We start from the raw sequence: 20022 nt of genomic DNA, 5'->3' as shown, positions 1-20022 counted from the left end.
TTTTTAAATGTTACACAACATAAGCCTCTCTTGGATTGCTGGATGCCAAAATCCGAACATCTGTTATCTCATTCATAGTCTGTTATTCTTTTTTTCTTTTTAGAATTAGAATTACACTCAGAAAATCAGGGTTAGCTAGTCAGAGTGTTAGCTTCAGCGTGTGCGGAACAAGTTAGCTAAGCGCCTAGCGATATGAACTATCAGGCAAAGTTTGGTGCGCAGCTAATGATGACCGAGATATCTTGGTGGTCTCTGTCCACTCGCAAGGTTCCTTCGACACACTATTCCGTCAGATTGCAACTTTATCCGTAACTGGTCTGATGATGACATTGGTGAGCTAGCACGGCATATCTTTTCCGGTTTTGATCAGGGCCAGTGTACCATTTGCAGAGGATGGAGCGTTCGTGCGGAGGGAGAACTTTTTGGCTGATATGTACAGTGAGCTTCTCCTGAGGGGGGAAAAAATAATAAAAAATAAAAAATCCAGCTCTTTAAACCCTCGTCTCAACACTGACCTCTCATTTTTCAGCTTCTCTTTCCCCACAAGCGCAGGTTATATTACCTTTGCCTCTTATACGAGCGCGGAGGGAAATCTTGTCGAGCGAGCCGCAGAAATGTTGCAGATGCTACTGCTAAACAGCCCGATACCCTTCCCTCAGCACGTTGCGCGGAACAGACCGCACACCGTATGTAAATCAAACCACAATCGGTCCGATGCCAAACACGTCACACTGAGTCATCGTTCAAAAAGACTGTCAGGGTAAGACTCTGGGGAATGTACTGTAAGCATTATCGTTCCCAAATTAAAAAGAAAGTCCGCGTTCGCGGAACTAAACTCGGCGGGTGAGCAACATGGCAAGTCCGTCTCGGTGCATGCATGTACATGAATATCCCGAGGTCTGCCTCCCATTGGCTGCTCATTGTTGGATAAGGCAATCGCCATGGCGACACATGCTCAGTCCTCTTGATGAGCAGAATTCAAACCAGCCGGGGCTCTCCTTTATCAGAGCCAGTTGACAGAGACCATGACATACACTCAACTCTGCTCACCGACAACACAACAAGAGAGCAAGTTGATCAATACAACTTTGATGAAGAACTCCCCCCCCCCCCAAAAAAAGAAGACAAAGCCCACTGTGTTAAATTTTCCCGCTTTTGTCTCATCATGTACAGCCCCTCCCAGTCATACCACTTGAACAAATGAAAGTGAGACTTACATCCGAAGCAGGAGTGCTGCAACCTTGAGGAATCCCCCCCCCCCCCCCCCCTTCATCAAGTAGGCCCCCGTACGCAAGTGGCGTGCAGCTCCTTAGCTAAGTCTCTGGAGAGGGCTCCCAGTGGACGAGCTCACCGAGGCTACAAAAGCAATTGCTGTGCCCCAGTGCCCTCCCCATGAAGGCACACTGACATCATTCAGCTGCCGAGTGGAAGGCTCGGCTGCCCTCGCTCTCTCACTGGCGGACGCTAAATGAACGCGACGCTGTTGCAGAATAGTGTCACCATGCCAGCACGCATGTATTGCGCTTAGGTAGACTGCTTCACAGGCAATGCCGGAAGGCTGCAGCAGGGGATGGTTTGCGGGGGGGGGGGGGGGGGGGGGGGGGGTAATATAAAGAAATAAAATGAGAACTCCGGTTTCCAGTGTTTGATTTCAGTTTGAAAGTGGAGAATCAATCAATGGTCCTAGCAGGAGCCGATCGGGCAAAGGTTTAGAGCAGTGGTCACCAACATGGTGCCCGCGGGCACCAGGTAGCCCGTGAAGACCACTTGAGTAGCCCGCCAGTGCCTGGACATTGTGATTTGCTAGTAGAAATTATGATTTAAAAATGCAAACATTGGCAGTACTGTGAGACATTTCGAAACACGATCAAAGTCTGACAATTTAAATCATCAAGTATTAAAAATAACCCATCCTCATATTATTGAAGGTATTTTGGACAAATATGTTATTTCAGACGTGTATCAATTTGGTAGCCCTTCACACAATCGGAAGTTGCTCTCACCCTCAAAAATGTTGGTGACACCTGGTTTAGAGCGAGGTTTTTGAAAGAAGAGCGTGTGGGACAATTAGAAGGACACACAAGTTAAAAGTGCAAAGCAAGAACTTAGAACTATTTTTTTTATATAGCGCAGTATTGTGATGGGATTTAAGGAAGCCAGAAAGTTGGTTAAAATTAATATCCAGCCCCCGGGCAATCACTGCTGGTGAATAATTACTGTATCTTTCTTCAATGCAGTGCTCGTGCGATTTTAAATTCAAGCAATCTCCCTTATTCTCGCTAGGGTCACCGGTGATGTTGATTCCATTTCGAGCTTGAAGGCTCCGCTGTATTTTTGTGTCAACAGATGCGAGTTTGTAGTAATGCTCCTCTAATTGTTTTTTGAACTTCTAACCTCAGAACTTTGAAGGAGATGGTCGAATCACTCACTCACCGTGCCGTCCTTCAATCCAAATATTCCGGAAAAAAAATCGGTTTTGATGCAGTACGGGGCGGCTGTTCCGGTAGTGATAGTCGAGTACAGCTTGTGTAAGTCAACACAAAGATGACATTTCTTTTCCTTTGCTCCCCCCCCCCTCTAATTACCTTTTACATTTTGCTGGTTAAAAGAAGACATCTTCCCCACCACTGGATCAATAAAATGTCAGCAATGTTTTGTGCGTGTTGTCGATCCTCGCCAAGTTATTAAACCACCGGGTGCCGTCAATCGGACTTAACTGGGCTCTACTGTGACAGTTGTCGGTCGACAAAGCGGCCCTGCAGCGTCATCCAGACACAAAGAGTTCTTGGAAAGGACATTTCATCAGATGTGTCACTGTGACCTTTTTTGGGGAGAGCCGGGAGTTTTATTTTGTGCCGTCTGTCTTTTTCTTGTCTCAGTCAATCCACGAAGTCCATGACAACGGCAATCCATCACAACACACCGACGGATAAAGGCCACCGTCTTTAAACAAGGTGACACTGTTTGAAATGACACATTTCGCGGTCCAAGCCAAATTAAAATACTTGAGTCAGACTTCGGCAGCTCGGGTCGATTACGGCGCAATGTCCTTAAATACGTCACATTATCAGTCCTAATAAAACACATATGTGAGCTGGGTAATCAAACGTTACTACAGATGTCCCGCATCTATCTAAAAGCTTATAAAGTATTCATGGCCTTGCTTGTCAATGATGAACAGGCAAAGAGATGATGCAGCCTGGAAAAAAAGAAAGATTGTAGCTTGACATATACAAGAGAGAAAAGAGTAGACTTTGGAAAGGAAATAAAAGCAAAAACGGAGTGAGCTCTACCTCATCCTGGGCAAGACCTCAAAGCTGCCCTGAAACGCTGAACAGGAAAACGTTTCCACAGCTACTCTGACCCATTATACTCCATATACCGTATTTTCCACACTAAAAGGCGCACCGGATTATGAGGCGCACCTTCAATGAATGTTGTAATTTTTTTCATATATTGGACGCACCGCATTATAAAACGCAATCTACAATATGCATTCACTAGGTGGAGCTACGCTCAAGGAAACGCCAACAGAACGATCAGATGTCAGTCAAACTTATTGAATAAAGCAGCGACACAGTTCCCTTAACCAACAGCAAGTTATAACGTTCAACTCTCTTGCCGCTGCTCTATTTCCGTGTTCAACTGCGTAAGCCGGTCGCCTTAAGTTTGAACTCTGCGAGCCGTTTTGGGGGTAGACATATTACCGTAATGACCATACACAAGGCGCAACAGATTTTGAGGCCCGCTCTGAGCATTTAAGAAAATGGAAGGCTTTTAGGTGCGCCTTTTAGTGCGGAAAATACGGTACTTCAAGTGCAAAAAGTGCAAATTCTTCAATATGGGATTCCAGTGGCAAAAAAAAAAAAAACAACCCAAAACCAAACCAAAACAATGTCCTTGTGTCTATAATCCCTTTAAAAAGGCTTCAGTCAAATATGTAATTCAAAGTACCTACAGTATAATTAAGAGAGTGGTCAGGAGAGGATTTTGGACATGAAATTTGATCAGCAATGTAAAAACAGACAGCTAGTTTTGATTTTATTTTCTTTTTTAGACTTGATTGGACTTCAGCAACCACTGAAAATGAGAAGCACCTGTGTGACCAGCTATAAACAAAACAGCCCATATGTTGCTGATTAATAATGCAAATTATAATCTTCTGCGTGCCAGATTTGGTGCATGCAAATTTCGCACCCGCACGCGACTGAAGTTCCCTTTCGGCAATCAATACCAGATAAATGCCGTTCGCAAAACTGCTCAGAAGGCGTCAGGAATATTTGGGACTTTTGAGTTTGTTCCGTTCTACAGATGCAGCAGGACGACCATGGCTCCATTTGAGTGATCCAAGGCACCTTGTGTACAGATTTTTTTTTTTTTTTAATAATAAGTCCAAGTTCAGTCTGTTCCCGTACCTTCAATCGTGAATTGCAACACTTTGGACCAATTTGAATAATCAAGAGCAACTCAAGATTGTCTGATTATGGAAAGTGGAGGTGTGAAACCTACTGTATGCATTTCCCCCAAGACACCCCGCCCCCCTCCCCTCAACCATCCCAAATCCTATCATGCGGTTTTCTGTCTGATCAATGGTTGGTGTCGTCTTGTATTACGAGTAATGGTCTGAACCATTTACATGTTGGAAGGGGCGGGGGGGGGGGGGGGGGGGGGATAAACCCCTCAATGTTCGCAACCCGCTCTTGGCCCGATCTACAACATACTGCAGGCATCCATGTCAAATTGCCTGACCTCCTTCCAAACATAATCAACTTCCCAAAATGGCTTCAAGTATTTATTGCAGGTCTTCTCAATTGCAACAAGTAATTTTTTTTTTCACAACACACAAACCCGAGATTGCTCTTCTCAGACGGATAATCTAATCGAACGAACAGGTGCTGCCAGGCAGAAGGTGCGATATGAGGATTGAGAACCAAGACCACAGGTGCTGGCACTTATCTAGCGGAAATTAAAGTGTTTCATCACGCTCAGCGCGATCAACGATGATAAAATTCCATAAAACTGTCGGCGCAACTACAAAAATACTTCTTTTTTTTTTTTTAAGTCTCAAGAACAAGCCATTTTATGGAAACGGTCGGCTTCCAAAGTTAAACTTGGGCTCATCATCCATGATGTCGTGAGCTCAGTATACATTTTATAGCTGAACTCAAGTATTTATTTCCACAGAAGGTTACCAGAGATGAAACGTGTTTTTCCTCTCGCGGACACTTACACCGCACTTAAACAGACTTTTTAAACACAAACACAAAGAAATTTGAACACACCAAAAACTAGATTAAAAAAAAAAAAAACGAAACAGCTTCAACTTTGCCGAACGAGTCTGCTGAGATTCCGTCCATGTTTACGTTAAGAACATCTTCGACAATAATTACAAATTTTTCCCAACGGAAACTTAATGCGACGCATAGTCACGGTGTAGAAATGAAGCCGTCTTCCCATGTCCTTGATTTCCTCCCAAAGGGCTTTGTCAGACGGCGTAAAATTTTGAGGTGTGAATTGTGAAGGTACCCCAGAGGGCAATGCTGCATAACTATGACATCAGCTCATAAACTTTCAACGCACACACACAAAAAGAGACGCCCCCCACCCCCGCCCACACACGTGTTCCTGGCCTGCTCACTTTACGAGCTTGTAGGTGTCCGCGGCATTCTTATTAATGTCAAGAAGACACGCAAGAAGGTTCAGGACTCTGGAGACCACAAACAAAAGTAGGTCAAGGACAACCTTATAATTGCAACATGGGCCCAGCTTGGAATGGTACAGGGAACAAATTATACTAGAGGGGGGGGGGGGGGAAATGTGCCCAAATGGTATGCAGAATAAAAGCTCTGCAGCAGTGTTGTTTTTATTTTTTTGTTGTCTTAACTTTTTACTGGTGCCTCAGACGCTAGATATTTTCTGGAACAGGGGTCCCAGAAAATGTCACTTACTTTTGGAATCAAACAATTATGCCATCTTCAACACAGACTAATAACTTCTCAGAGGGTGTCCAATGCTGCACTCCCCATTCGTTTGACGCTAAGCTAAGCCACGACCGCCTGTGATGACTTGATCTCTACAGGCTCCAGACATTCATAGGCGAGTTGGGGCTTTTTAAAAATGCGCTGGAAAAGCACTTCAATCCCCAAGGTCAAACACAGTTAACAACAAGAAATGGAGCCAAGCGGCAGGAGAGACCACTAGTGGAAGCCCGGACGAGCCCTTCGGTTCTCCTGGAATCATTCAGATTTTCAAATGTCGGTGCTATATTTCCATTCCGAGTTCGCCGTGTGCGGCGCGCCGCTCAAAACATGCAAAGGACCCGTAGTGTGCGCGTGCAGCGCTGGCAACGACGCACCGTGCCAGACAGCAGCGAAGAAGCCAGGACTCTTGATATATGCTGACGATTAGTGACCGTGATGGACGTTCGACGCAGGTCAAAAGTGTGGCTCCACTTCATTTATATTTAAAAAAAAAAAAAAAACTTCTCCGTACAACAGATGTGAAAAGATTAATATTGTGCAAAGGAGGTTGTACGTCAAATCCCAGAGTAGTGTTCCGTCTTTGACTCTCTGCGTCAAACTTCCCGTGCTGCCTCTGACACCGGCTCCGAGCACCCCCCCCCCGACCCCACTTTTAACCCCACGGTACCTTCATGACACCCACTGCAGCGCAGTCACAATCTGGAAAGTCAACCAATAAAATGTTTTATCCTCACATTGAGCCAACAACAGAGGGTAAAGCACTAAAAAAAAAATGGCGGGCTAATATTCAGCTGATAGCGTACACCACATATCCCTACTGCGTGCCTTTTTAGACTCGTTTAGATATACTTTTCCTTGTGTGGAATCATTAGCAATGAGGTCACTAACGCAATAATGAGAGAGCTTATCTAATACCAGATCCTGAGCTAATGTAATGGTGACATCATGTTTTATATGTTTGCGGGGCCGTGGTGCGACTAATCCTCCAAGTGCACCCCCCCGCCCCTGACCGGGGATTAATTGGCCAATAAATAACGACCATCCTGGTATGCAATTGAGAAATCTGATATAATTACACAAATCAATGATGTCTGCTGTGTTGCTCTCACGTGCGATGGCTGAAGCAGCGCCATTATGTCGGAATCAACGAACAACATAGCCCTTTACGGCCACATCCGGCTTTGTCTTATTTATGTGTTCACGCATCATCCACACCAAGTGAGCGTACGTTCTCGACTGCGGGAGACACTATCTGTCCAGAATGTTCACACATGCTGCCCGAAAAGGCAAATAGGATCCTTTGTCTTTGCAAAACCTGTTGTTGAGTTCAACTGGACCAGCTGCTCCTTTGGACTGCGTTGGACGAGTACTTCTTTTGATTTGCACGCTTGGTTAGCCCGTTAATAGGCTTTAAGTAGCACGCTATAAACAGTGGTGGTGTATTCTCCTGAGGTTCTACCAAATACAGCTCTCGCGGATAATTCAAGCTCATTAAAAAAAAAACAAATACAAATAATCGGAACCGAAAATCGTTAGGAACCGGACTCAGAATCGCGCAAATTGAAACGTCGCCCAACGCTACTGGTGTCTGAAGAAGGGTGAGAGGGGGAAGCGGGCTAAGGAATATCAACTGTCACAGCTGTGTCGATGCGGAGCACCCGGCCATAAAACGGATGTTCCGAGGCAGGAATGCAGAACGGCTCAGTCACACGGCGGCTCGCGATTCACACAACAAATGTATATTCCTGATACCGCGCCACCGGCCGATACCGGAGCCTCCTCATGGACTTAACATCTGCGCGTCTGCTTTTTCTGTCCCGTCGCGTTTGCTGACCTAAGAAGTTCCAACATACTTCCGTTCCAGCCGCTTGTCATATCGCAGCTACACTTGAACGCGCCCGTGAGACAAATGCGGCTTTGGTGCCAACGTGAGCGAGGTTATGAGGCTACTAGGTCTCATGTAGTCCGATTGTTTTAAGGAAGCAGTATGGTTCAATTTTGGGCATGTCTGTTATGCAGTAAGCCAATATCAATATGGATTGGTCTGGATTTCGAATTGTGCACCTTCGAATTGAGGAAACGCAGTCGCGAAAGATTTACCTGCTACAGAGTTGGGCCTGGGCATCATCAGAAGAGAGGACGTTTGATGAGTGTATTGAGTTGGTCCCTCAGAAGCGTGGCACAAAGGTTGCGGAGGTCCGAGCGCGGCCGCCGCCGACAGGCCGCCGTGCTGCTGCTCCGTCCTGGCAGCGTTATCGGCCGGCGAGGCCGAAGCGCCGCCGGAGTCTTCCTCCTCCACGGGAGAGCAGGTGTCAGCCCGCATGGTCTGCGCCAAGCCATGGCGGGCGCTGCCTCTCAGGCTGCCATCCTTGCTCCACTCCAGGCTGGAGCCGCTGCGGTCGTCATTCTCCGAGGAACTGGTGATGGTGGCTAGGATCGGGTAGACGGAGAGAAGAATTTGTGGACACGTGTAATGTGTTGTTTTTATGTTAACGCAGTCAAAAATTCATTTCCATTACACATTTTGGATTTTGAACAAATGGTCGGTTTATCATCTCCAGTTGACGCCCGCTCTTGTACTTTGATTCCACATTCCAAAGTATACAACATCGAACCGGTATAACATTTCTTCCGCTCCCGTTACGTTGTTCTGAAAAGTCATAAAAATCCGCCCAGATGATTTCACGAAAACCGAAGATGTTCCATGCGCACAAACTATAAATGTTAGCCGACAGCATGTCTCCTCCTGGCCAGTTGCCATGACTGCTGTGCATTATATGGCAGCCTCCATAAATTATTTATCAGCCTCGCTATGAATTGCTCAGGGGAGACAGGATGACAGACTCATGCTAATTGTGCTCTTTGAAGACTGTAGACGCTGCAGTATTGAGAATCCAAACTGTTGTGTTCTGTTGTACAGCTTTGGGCTCTATTTGCTTGCTCTGCCGGTCCTAAAGTTTGCAAGTGATTTCTTCACCTTAATATTCGACACGGAGTTTCAAAAATCGATGAAACATCAAGAGAGGAAACATAAAGCAGACTGATAAACACAATTAGCATTTCTGCTGTGATGTGAAAGGGCAACCAACTGACTGACATAATTATTTCGGCCGGCAAGTCATTTTTGTCATTGTTTACTGCTCAAATGCCCCCCCCCCCTCAAAGTCTTTCTTCTGTCACAGTCAAATACCGTACAACCCCAAGATGACTCAAAAGGAGCTTCTCGTACCTATGATTCCGCTGTCCTTACTCTCCAGCGTGGAGCTCGGGCTGGTGATGGTCCCGCACGGGCTGGCGCGGCTGAGCGGGGGCCGGCCGGCCGTGCTGTTGAGTGTGGAACACGGGCTGTCGGTGCAAGGTGACGCGGTGCTGCTGGTCAGTGTGGAGCAGGGGCTGATACCCTGGTTTGGCACGGGACACTGCGGAGGAGAAAAAAAAGTTGAGGGTTTGAACAGAGTCATCGCCCAAATGTGTTTTCGGACTCAAGGCAAGGAGGTGAAGTGGAGATGTGAGAGGGGAAAAAACGAACTTTAAAAAAAAAACCCTTAGCATGCAGCTTTGAGACCCAGCTAACCCATAACTAATACTTGTGGTGACTGAGCATATGCAGCATGATGCAGCACATAATTTGCTGCAGAAGAAAATGAACAGAGCCAGCACTTGCATATGCTGGGATGAGGGAGATTTTATTTTATGAGACATGGAAAAAGTCCTGTTAAAAGCAATACAGCTGTTCGAGAGAAAAATTGCTCGCTGCTTTTTCTGATAAAAGTGCACAAGATAGCTTTTAGGTGTGTAATAACGCAGTCAATGTTTGTATGACAAACAACGTCCAAAAAAAAAAAAAATCCTTCACATTTTCATCAACGCGGAAGAAAGAGTGAACATTTCTGGGCCCATATGGAGGTATGTGTTACCACCACACAAAACGTTGATCGCGATCCAAATAAAACTTTGCAGATGAGAGAACATCGCTTGAGCAGATACAAATGTAATACCCCCCCCCCCCCCCCCCCCCACACTTCCCTACCCTACCGGGCAAGTTCCTCTGGTGGGATACAAAAATATAAAAACCAATCACCGTTTTGGTGAATCATTCCACAGCTGCTAAACCTCTGCTAATAAGCGCCGTCAGTCAAAACTCAATTTGGAAGCTAAATTGAAGACATGATGAGTGGCGAATGATAATAACGGTGAATAATGAAGTTCATTACCGATTGAGATCATGGCGAGAGCACACAAACGCTCGACAAAAGGACGACACACTTGCGCGCACTCGGGTGAAGCGAAATGCAGCCGGAGAGAACTTGGTGTGTTTTGAAAAATATCTGCTTTGTAGTCCAAATGGCACGTTGCCCGGGACCGCTGTGCGTGTGTGACAGCCATACAGCAGCTGCATGACAAGCATAACAATCAGAATCTGTGCGGGTTTATCCAGTCCAGACCGTTGCCTTTGACAAGTATTCTCAATCGACACAAAACACTGCACGCTTGGGAAGAGCGTCCTCCTCGCCACAAACGCATTTTGGAACTGCGCGACATTCCGCATCCATCCGTCCGTTTTCAACGGGGCTCGTCCTGTCGATGGCATGGATCGCTCAACCTTAGCAGAAAGAATTTCTGCGTAGCTTCAGTATCTTAGCTCGACGGTTCTCACACCTCTCGGACAAAGCGCCATCTGAAAAAAATCCGAAGCTCTCCAAATACCACTATCGTGACTGAGATTAAAATACAGTAGCGCAGTAGGCCGAGGTATTCATTCAACGTATATTTAGTTTTATTGATTATTTATTTTGGTTATTCCTGAGTGTCAATTTGGACCAACCTGACAATGCCGACGTTGCATTATGGGGGTTTGAAAAGTAATTCATTAATTTGTGGATTTTAAAAAAAGGGTGTAGTCGATACAAGACTACTCCTTCAAATGACATGTCACAAACAATAACTACTGTATTATATTTCCACCGCTCCTGCTCTACATCAAACATTTCAACTTTGATTTTTCAAATGACCTGTTGACCGATCAAACAAGTTCCAACAGATAGCATTCTAAAGGGTGGATGGCACTCAACCTCAAACAATGCAAAACGCCATAGCCCTTGTGTCACATTATACTGCTGCAAGCAACAGAAATTAGTACACAAATAATATCACGATAATCACAGGCATGTATTCTTTATCCTCCGCGAAGAGCGACTGATATTCATGCAGCTTACTGAGGAGTGACTGTCTCCATGTATATATGGATTCTTTCTATTCAATTCATTAATGTCACGTCTCCGTTTTTGGGAAGTACATTATGACAGAAACCTTTTTGGGAGGCCGTAACAAATGAAATCGAGTCGGTTCTTCAATTGACCTGTTCAAAAGTTTCTGACACAATGCTCTCCTTGGTTGGCTTGGAGTTTTTAATCGTTCAATCTGAGAACCCACGGTTTTTGCCCAAAAACATACCCTGGGCCACCCGGATCTAGTGTCAACATGCGTAAAGTCGAGACACGACTTTCCTGCGTCAAACGTTACATCTGTACTGTTGATGAAGACACCAAAGAGGGAGTATCGCACTGGCCTTTGCTTCTCACGCGACTCTTTATTAGCAAAGCCAAACAAACTGAAGCTCATGACCACCAGCGTAAACTCTATTTCTGGACGCGAGCTCAGACACTGTTGTTGCATACTCAAGAGCCCCCGGGACAGCACTCAAGTTACTGACACACACACGGAACACTAAAAAGCTGGTACTGAAATAAAGCTAAATGCAGCGAGCTCAAACATTTGTTTGCCAGAGCGGAGAAAAGTCAAGAGGAGGCACTTACATTCCCATCCAAAGACAACATACAGCGAGGTTTAAAAGGAATGAAGCGGCGAGAAAATGACTAAATCCTCTTAAACCACTGCCACAAGTCCTCTCGGCTCTTCTGTCACCCTCTTTCTCACTCGCTCTCCGTCCGTTAGTCTATCTATCCCCCTTGCGCTGCAGCGATGGACGCCGCCGCGGCTCGAACTAGCGGGAAGGAGTTGGGAGACGAACGGAATACCTTCTTTTCATTCTTGTCATCCATAGGTATGCGCGCCGAACCGGGGATGCCTTCTCCCAGTAAGAAGCCCAGCCTTGTCATCAGTTCCTGGGTGGCGGGGGAGGAGGAGGAACTTGGCTGTTTCTCCACTTGCCGCTCTAGAGGACGAGGGAGAGGGAGAGAGAGAGAGAGTGAGAGAGAGAGAGAGACAGAGAGAGAGCGAGTGAGAGAGAGAGACAGAGAGAGAGAGAGAGTCAATGTTAGTACCACTCCCACCGGGACACTCTACCTGCCACGCTTCCCCGAGTGCCGGTGCCAAATGCTATGCTCTGCACCATCCAGCTGCTGCGCACACCCCGAGAGGGAGTTGCGAGCACCCAAGTCTGCGCGTGTGACGGGTTAACTGCGCGGGTTTTCTTTCCGAGGCTTTCTGCGTGTTTACGGCGCTCACACATTGAACTTCTGAATCTCAATGAGTGTGACGTCAATTTGCTGCAACACAGCAATTTGATTTTGCGTGTGTGTTTTCGCCCCCCCCCCCCCCCCCAACCCCCCTTGCTACTATTTGACCCTGTCATAAGAGTTTCAAAACCACCATGATGGTCCACCCAATGCATTTCCAAAATCGGGTTTGTCTCCAGCGCAGCCTCCGACCTCCACAAGTCCCACCCCAGAACCGTGAGGCAGAGTGAGCCGGTCTAATACTGATAAGCGAAAAAAAAAAAAACAACCCTCTCTTTAACTTTCATAACGAATGCAGTCATCTACGGAGGGTAAGTATATATTCCTTAGTGTCGCTTGTAAGATTCAGGCAGGACGCCAATGCAAATAAGTCATCATGTACGTCCGTCCGCGGCACAGTATCTGCCGCTCAAATACGGAATATGAAAGACAAATCAGACAGAAGAACAGACGGGAGGGGAGAGACGAAGGCAGACGTCCAAAGTACACAAGCTTATTACGTCGCTCTCCATCATCATCTCTCCCTGCTTTCTCCCCTTCATTTCTTCCTCCCTTCTTCAACCCTCTTTCGCCGCCTTCTTCCTCTTGAAGATGCCGCCGGCAGTGAATCTGATTAAATGCGAGCCTGTCCAGTGGCATAGTAGTCGAAGAAAATTCCATCAATTAAAAAGCCATTCAGACGGAGATTTACACTTGCGACGCTGTCACGAAAACGAAAAAGAGCTTTTCTTGAATTGCCAAACTGTTGATGTTCAATAACTCGTCAGATGTTAAAGTAGATGGTTCTTGAAACTCGAAAGACTAAAAGTGAGAGCAAAAACTGCGCATTTTGAAACATGTGAATGGTCTCGGCTCAGATAAGTAAGCAAAAATTCAATTGCATTTAAGTACGAGTACTGTTCCTGCAGAATAATATGACCGGGCCTTGAGTTTGACACCAGTGACAGCTGGAGCATAACCATTCGCGCTACCGTTGCTCGAGAAAGAAAAGCGTCGAGGGGCCGAGGCCTTGCAAATCTATCCGATGAATGTACGAGTGCAATAAAAGTGACCATCAGCAGCAATCATGAAAGCGATGCTGCGCTCTCAACAAGCAGAGAGGAAGTCTTCGCGTCTCCTGATGGATTCCGTTCAGCAGAATGACGACACGAGCTTTATGCGCAAGCCATAAAGAAGCGCACACACTCGGGCTGGGATGGCGCTACCTTCCAGAAAATGGATTCACGCTCAACCGTTCCCCAAGTTTAATGAAACATCAGCCCTTTGTATGATTGCCTCGAAAGGTTCTAATTAACTCCTCTCGTCTTGATGAGTGTCCCGGTTATTAACTGACCTCCGTGCGAGTGCCCGCATGACCACGTTTGGGCGCGTTCAGCACATTTCCAGCTCTCCTGTTCTGCCTTGCCACAATGAAAGGTAGAGATTTGGCAATAAAAGTTGAATCAAACGTGAATTTAGTGGATATGGAGGCCATCTCTCACATTTATGGCGCTTGTTCAACGGAATACAGACCTGGAAGATGATTGTCTGGATTGGTCGAACGACATATCTATCATCTAATTCAGCCGTATAGATGTTGGCCTTCCTTAAGGGGGGGGGGGGGGGGGGGGGGACAACCCAAACAAGGGTGCAAGGAATGGCTTTAGTTTTCTAGTAAATATAAGGAAGGTGGTAGAGAAAAAAAAAAAAAACAAGCAATGGTTTACGAGCAGGTGTGAAATAGCCGCCTTGCAGTGCAATGACGGAAGAATGAAGAAGGATGGAGGAGAAGAAGGGAGGCAGGCGGGAATACACAAGTTCCTAAGAGCTGTCTCGGGCCTTCTCCCTGCTGAGAACGCAATCCAGCCGGCGCTCATTAGCAGCCGGAGCTTCACAAGCGTGAGAGTGGAGCCGCTTTTAATGAAGCCTCGATGAGAACATGCATCCTGCCTCCTCGTTTCAGTTTTAAAAGGACCAGGTGATGAGCCCCCTGAAACCAGTATTGCAAAACTCGCACGTTAGGAAAAAAAAAATGTCTGACGAGCCTAAACTGGGCGAGACTAGCCTGCAAAAAATGGTGGCCAGTGACACCAGAAGTAGATGTTGAGACCTGATGCTCCAGCCAGGGAGGACGGTGGAGCAACTAGTATGGAATTTTTTAGGCTGATGTCAGTTCCGATATTTGGCAAATAATCGTCTGATTAATTAAAAATAAATAAATAAATTACAGAATTTGTTTGCCTTGATTATAACGGAGACGAGAAATGGGTCGATTTTGTTTCTGAATTGTCTTTATCTTATTTAGTCATCTGCTCATGTGTACATCAAATATGGATTTTTTTTTTAAAATGGCAAATATCGCCCCCCGCCCCCCGCCCCCCGCCAAAACAAACAAATCGTCTGAATTCCAGAGTCCCCGAAAATGAACAGCAAAGATTAATGAATGTTCACCAAGTGAGAAAACACGCAGCCAAGCTATCAGACGTGAATTAATATCAACAACTAACCTAAAAGGCCACGGCAAGACAGTGAATTATCACTACCCCCCCCCAAAAAAAGCCCAAATGAAATTAAAGCCCATTCATCAACGCTGCTATAAATACACATAATTCATTCCAGAATGCTAGATGTGGCATTAAGGCAGATAATTAGTTCGAAGAAGCAACAATGAATGATGACTTGACAACTGTGCCGTCTTTTAGAAATGGTTTCCACAGCTGCCACGCAGGTTCATTCCCAAGTAGACAAAGAAAATCCACCACTGTGAAGAAATGTCAAAGAAGCGCGTGCACGTTGCCAGAACCCGGCATGATATTCGTTGGGCAAATCGGAACCGCGAGAATGTGCTGTCGATGGCCGCATTGACTCCCAGCATTGGCTATTCTCTAAGAAGCGGGTTAGACTAAAAAGCTTAGCAACAGTTGCCATAACGAACTCCACATCATGCGGACCGGCGTCATGGGATCGAACACAAAGACGTGTTTCAAAAAAAAAAAAAAATTGATGATAATGCTCCGTTTGTATTGACGCGGCCGGAGATGCTGCAGCGGATAAAATCAACAGTGGAAGAGCTCATAGCTTCGTATACAAGTACTCATATTTGAGTACTCGTCTATACTGGGGGGTGGAGGGGGGGGGGGGTCTTTTGAAAAGCGTCTTGATTGACGGGACCTTACGCTCAAGAGTTGATTGATGGACACAGCGCTGCAGGAGCACAGCTGAAACCGTACGAGCTCACTTAACCGCCACTTACAAATCCACCTGTGTGGCCAAACACGCGGACGTACATTCGCACGAACGCAAATGCACTCGGAAGGCGCATGCCTAAAATTAAAAAGCACATCAACACACATCCCCTGGAAACCCGATCCCCTTCTCAAAGAAACAGCGGCGAGACATAACTCCACGCGTTTCTTTTCTCGGCCCTGGAAACTTGACCGGGATGAAGCGCAACAAAACAAATGCATTCAAACTCAACACACAAGCTGTAAGTGAGTGTCATCGGGAATAAAGAGAGATAGACAATTAGACCTGACAGGAGGTCCGAAAGATGTTGGGCATTCCTCGTTGGATCTTTTCATAATTTCTTCTTGACACGAGTCGGACAAGCCAAAAAAAATAGACGACATCATGGTCATTCATTTCAGGTCACCCTGACTGACGGCTTTAGTGGGAAATTGTGCAGCTGGGACCATATTACGACACATCAGGACAATCTGCAGACCGGTACGGAAATAGATATTTCGACAAAATGTTATGAGTTGACTTAAAATACTAGATGTGGTCAAAAACATCGACAAATACAAGTCGATATGCGCAATTTTGTCCACAAATTTGAAAAAAGTGATCGCGCGCTCCTATCGCTGTGCGCAGATTGTCATATTACAGCTGTGCTCTTGCAGGTTGACATCATTAGCTTTTATATAGTTGCACATTTTGCATAGGGAGTAGCATGAGTTACCTTGCTGCTGTAATTTCCCAGCAGTAAACCACTTTTGTGAGAGGGGGGGTGTGGGGGAACGGCGCTTATTTAACAACTGCAGGTGGCTCCTTTAATAGGACGCAGGTAGCGAGCTGACCTTTCTGCAGTTCTGTAACTTGCAGTAAGTCAGTAAAGCGGAACCTCAAAATTGCAACGCCCCGAGGGTTGAACAATTAGCAATGGAATTCCCGCCACATCGATGCTTGAAAATCTCAAACATACACTGCGCGCAAACTTCACACAAGCATACAAAGTTAAGCTAAAAACCTCCAAGAGAATAATAAAAAGGGATAAAGCTTTGCGCAACGACTTACCAAACTCCAATTAAACGTCTCCATATTTCCATGACATGAAAATCTGGAGCTGCGCAAAAGTTATCTCCCTGAAGGGTGCCAGCAAAACACCACGCAGCTGTCAGGAGGTAACATTAATCCAGCCTGCGCTATCTGCTGATAGGCCACTCCGAGCCTAAACAATGCTGCGAACTGAGCTGAATGTCAAGACACCCCCCGCCCCCCCCGCTTGTGCTTTGCCATGTAACAGTCGCTACATTCTGTGAGTACGCGTCATGCGCAACCACTTTCTATGCTGCCTTGTGCTTTCTGATAAAACTGCCTGCATCGTCGCAACAACTCGGAGTGGGACATGTGAGTGAAAATTTGGCGAAAATCACAACAAAGCATGGCTTCAAACGCACGCAGAGGAGGAACGAAAAGACGGGCAGCAATTTTGTTGAAAAAAGGAGTGAAACTGTAGTGTTGAAAGTGGTGTTGGGATTTTTGCTTTAAATGTTCAGTTTGGGATCATTCCACACTGAAAAAAATGAAATAAAATATCGCAAAGCAGAACCTATACAACTGCACGTCACAGGCACCCACGTCACTCACCAGGCCAGGCCCTTCCTTTTAAAGCCACACACATTCAAAGTCACATACACAGGACTACACTATAGAACTGTTCAACCCAAAGTGGACAAAATAACATGCATATATTGTATTGGTGTCATGCATAAAGCGTCAATACATGTACAGTATGTATATAAAAAAAAATCATAAAAATAAATATAGTTTTCATTTCACTTTTTCATGAGCTGACGTCACCACCACTAGAAACGAGGGATGACTATTTGTTTTGCAGTTGCCGAGAGGCGCACCGGCATCACGGTCCCACACTGTGCTCACCGTCGGCGCATCCGCCGTAACCCTAAAGGCTTACCTCACACAAAAATGTGGAAACAAAATGAGTTACCCAAGTCGTGCCATTAATGAGAGAACGCAGTGCTCGAGTGAGACAATGCATCCCCGCCGCACACTGGAAAATTGACTCCTCTGTAATACAAACAGGCGCTTTCAAATAAACACGGCGCCCTTGTGTTTGTTTAAGGGGTTGCATGATGGGACTGGGCTCAGACACGGACCACTTATGTAGGAACTGATACAGACCTTGCATTCATGGAGACCCATGACCCAATATAGCATAAGCAATATAGCTTAAAAAAAACCACATAGTTTCACCTTGGGTGAATATGTCATGATACGATGAGGACCCGAGTAAGTGCACTGTTGAATTTGTCTAATTCCTCAAGTAGAATGGAAACAAAAAAAAAAAGATAGATGAAAGACAAGCAAAACTCACCATTGCGGGTTGACTCCTTGTTGTCGCCCGCTTTCCTTAGCGCTGAAACAATGGCATCGGAAGGTACGCGAGGGCTCTCCACATACTTGGGCTTCCTGACTGGACCTGCAGCCGTGAACCAAAGAGACAGGGAGAGAGAGAGAGAGAGAGAGCGAGGGAGTGAACAAGAGGGCAGTAGGGAGAGGAAAAAGAAAAGCCAAGACGAGAGGCGTCAGAGAGAGAGAGAGGGAGAGAGAAGAGGGTTATTGCTGAATTAACATGTTCCAGATGGGATGAGAGGTGGTGGTGTCTCTGTTGGGCTGTCTTGGCCATACTCTGGTGCTAACAAAAACTATCACACACACACACACACACACACACACACACACGTACACAGTGTCAATAGCAGCTTCGGTCTGTCTGACAAATCCAGAAATTGTCTGCGTGGCTAGAAACTCCCGGTAACAGTGCTAGCCAGCTCTGGGAATTTAACCGGCAACAGGAAACCACAGCAATTAGGCTCTTGGCAAACTTTTTTTTTTTTTTTGGGAGAGAAGAGATTAAACACACATGCACTGCTGGGGATGGGAGGAACAACAAACAGTCTCGCGCTTTTTTCTTTCTTTCTTTCTTTGAGCTACCCTACAAAAAGCATGCCCTCCTATTGCTGTGAGGATTCATTTGAAGAGATTCAAGTGCAGGTGTTACGGGGCGGGTAAATCTGGCACAGTCGTACTGGGCTTTGATGCGTGTCATTAGCGAGCAGCTAAGGTCAAACGACTGCTCTGTTCTCTCGGCGAGTAACGTGACAGAATTAGAAAATCCCGGATCGCCACAAATGCGAGCTCCACATTGAGATTGTCATCCAGGGCTCCATCCAGACTAAAATTTGAGATAAGGCCAATAAATTTTAAATGAGGGGCCACTGTTGTCGTTGTAAACATAGTTAGTCTGGATCTCTGGACTAATTGATCAATTAACTGAGATGGAATTGGTTAATGATTTTGTCTTCGGGCAATTGTGGCGAAATAGAGTGTGGCGTTTAGCTATGGCCATGAAACCTCAAGACAGCGTTATGACTGGGGTTTACATCATCTCAAATTACATTAAAAATAATATTTATTCATGTTACGTTATTTTTCCCTTTGGTCAAAAAAAAAAAAAAAAAGAAAAAGAAAAAAGTGACCATTCGTGTCTGCTTAGCACATTCACCTCACAGTTCGGAGGTTGAGGGTTTGAATCCGGGCGCTGGCTTTGCTGCGTGGAGTTTGGATGAATGACAAAAAACACGAATCGTTTAAGCGTCACATAAATTATTAAATTTAATATTTAATAGTTATATTCCTCAACACAAACAAAACAGCTTTCTGTGAAACTCAGGCTTAGCGACCAGTTCAGGGTGTGCCCACCCTCTCGCTCAAAAGTTAGCCGAGATCCCATCTCGGCTAACTCCAGCTCACCCGCCACCCGAGTGAAGATAAGCAAAACGGAAAACGGATGGATGTTTGTGTTCCATTGCACTCTTTTAAATCCGACATTCTATCCATATGCTACGTCAAAGATTAGGCTAATTTGCCGAGTGGCGGCAAATATTTGTGAAGAGGAATGACGATGAGGTGTTTACACTGGCAGGAAACTCGGCAAGGGGGGAGGGACTAAATTACACACCATCAAAAGAGCAACTTTTGAGCAGCTCGCTTGTCCCGAGAGATGAATAACAATTAAACGGGGAAAAAGAAATAACTCTAAAAGTCATTGATTGAAAATGTTCTTGTCACTGGAATGACTGCACTGTATATGGAACCCAGACGTAGCGGAGAGATAAGGCAAGATGGTTGATGAGAGCCATTTCCTAATACCGCAACTAATACCACTTCCTCCTTTTCCAAAGAAGCATCCTTGGAATCAGATAAAACAAAAACCCTTGAACTAGAGCTGCAAGCACCCACAGAGGGGTTATGGAGGGGGGGGGGGGGTGCGGTGGGGG

The 20022-nt window shown here is 45.8% G+C and overlaps 2 protein-coding genes across 2 annotated transcripts in view; one reads left to right on the top strand and one right to left on the bottom strand.

Moving 5' to 3' along the window:
- The window catches only part of cd302 (CD302 molecule), a 128276-nt gene that overhangs the window by 31186 nt on the left and 77068 nt on the right, over positions 1–20022 (top strand). The gene's annotated exons all lie outside the window — the stretch shown is intronic.
- The window catches only part of tanc1b (tetratricopeptide repeat, ankyrin repeat and coiled-coil containing 1b), a 68874-nt gene that overhangs the window by 20862 nt on the left and 27990 nt on the right, over positions 1–20022 (bottom strand). Inside the window, exons 4-7 of the mRNA XM_052082721.1 lie at positions 18057–18161; positions 12020–12156; positions 9211–9400; positions 8082–8411 (exon numbers count right to left, since the gene is read on the bottom strand). Coding sequence (XP_051938681.1) covers positions 8082–8411; positions 9211–9400; positions 12020–12156; positions 18057–18161 — 762 coding nt within the window. The remainder of the gene's footprint in view (positions 1–8081; positions 8412–9210; positions 9401–12019; positions 12157–18056; positions 18162–20022) is intronic.

This window comes from Hippocampus zosterae, chromosome 12, assembly GCF_025434085.1.
Source record: "Hippocampus zosterae strain Florida chromosome 12, ASM2543408v3, whole genome shotgun sequence".
Classification (NCBI taxonomy): Eukaryota; Metazoa; Chordata; class Actinopteri; order Syngnathiformes; family Syngnathidae; genus Hippocampus; species Hippocampus zosterae.
The sequence above is the reverse complement of the archived record's forward strand: the minus strand, read 5'-3'. Positions and strand labels throughout refer to the sequence as shown.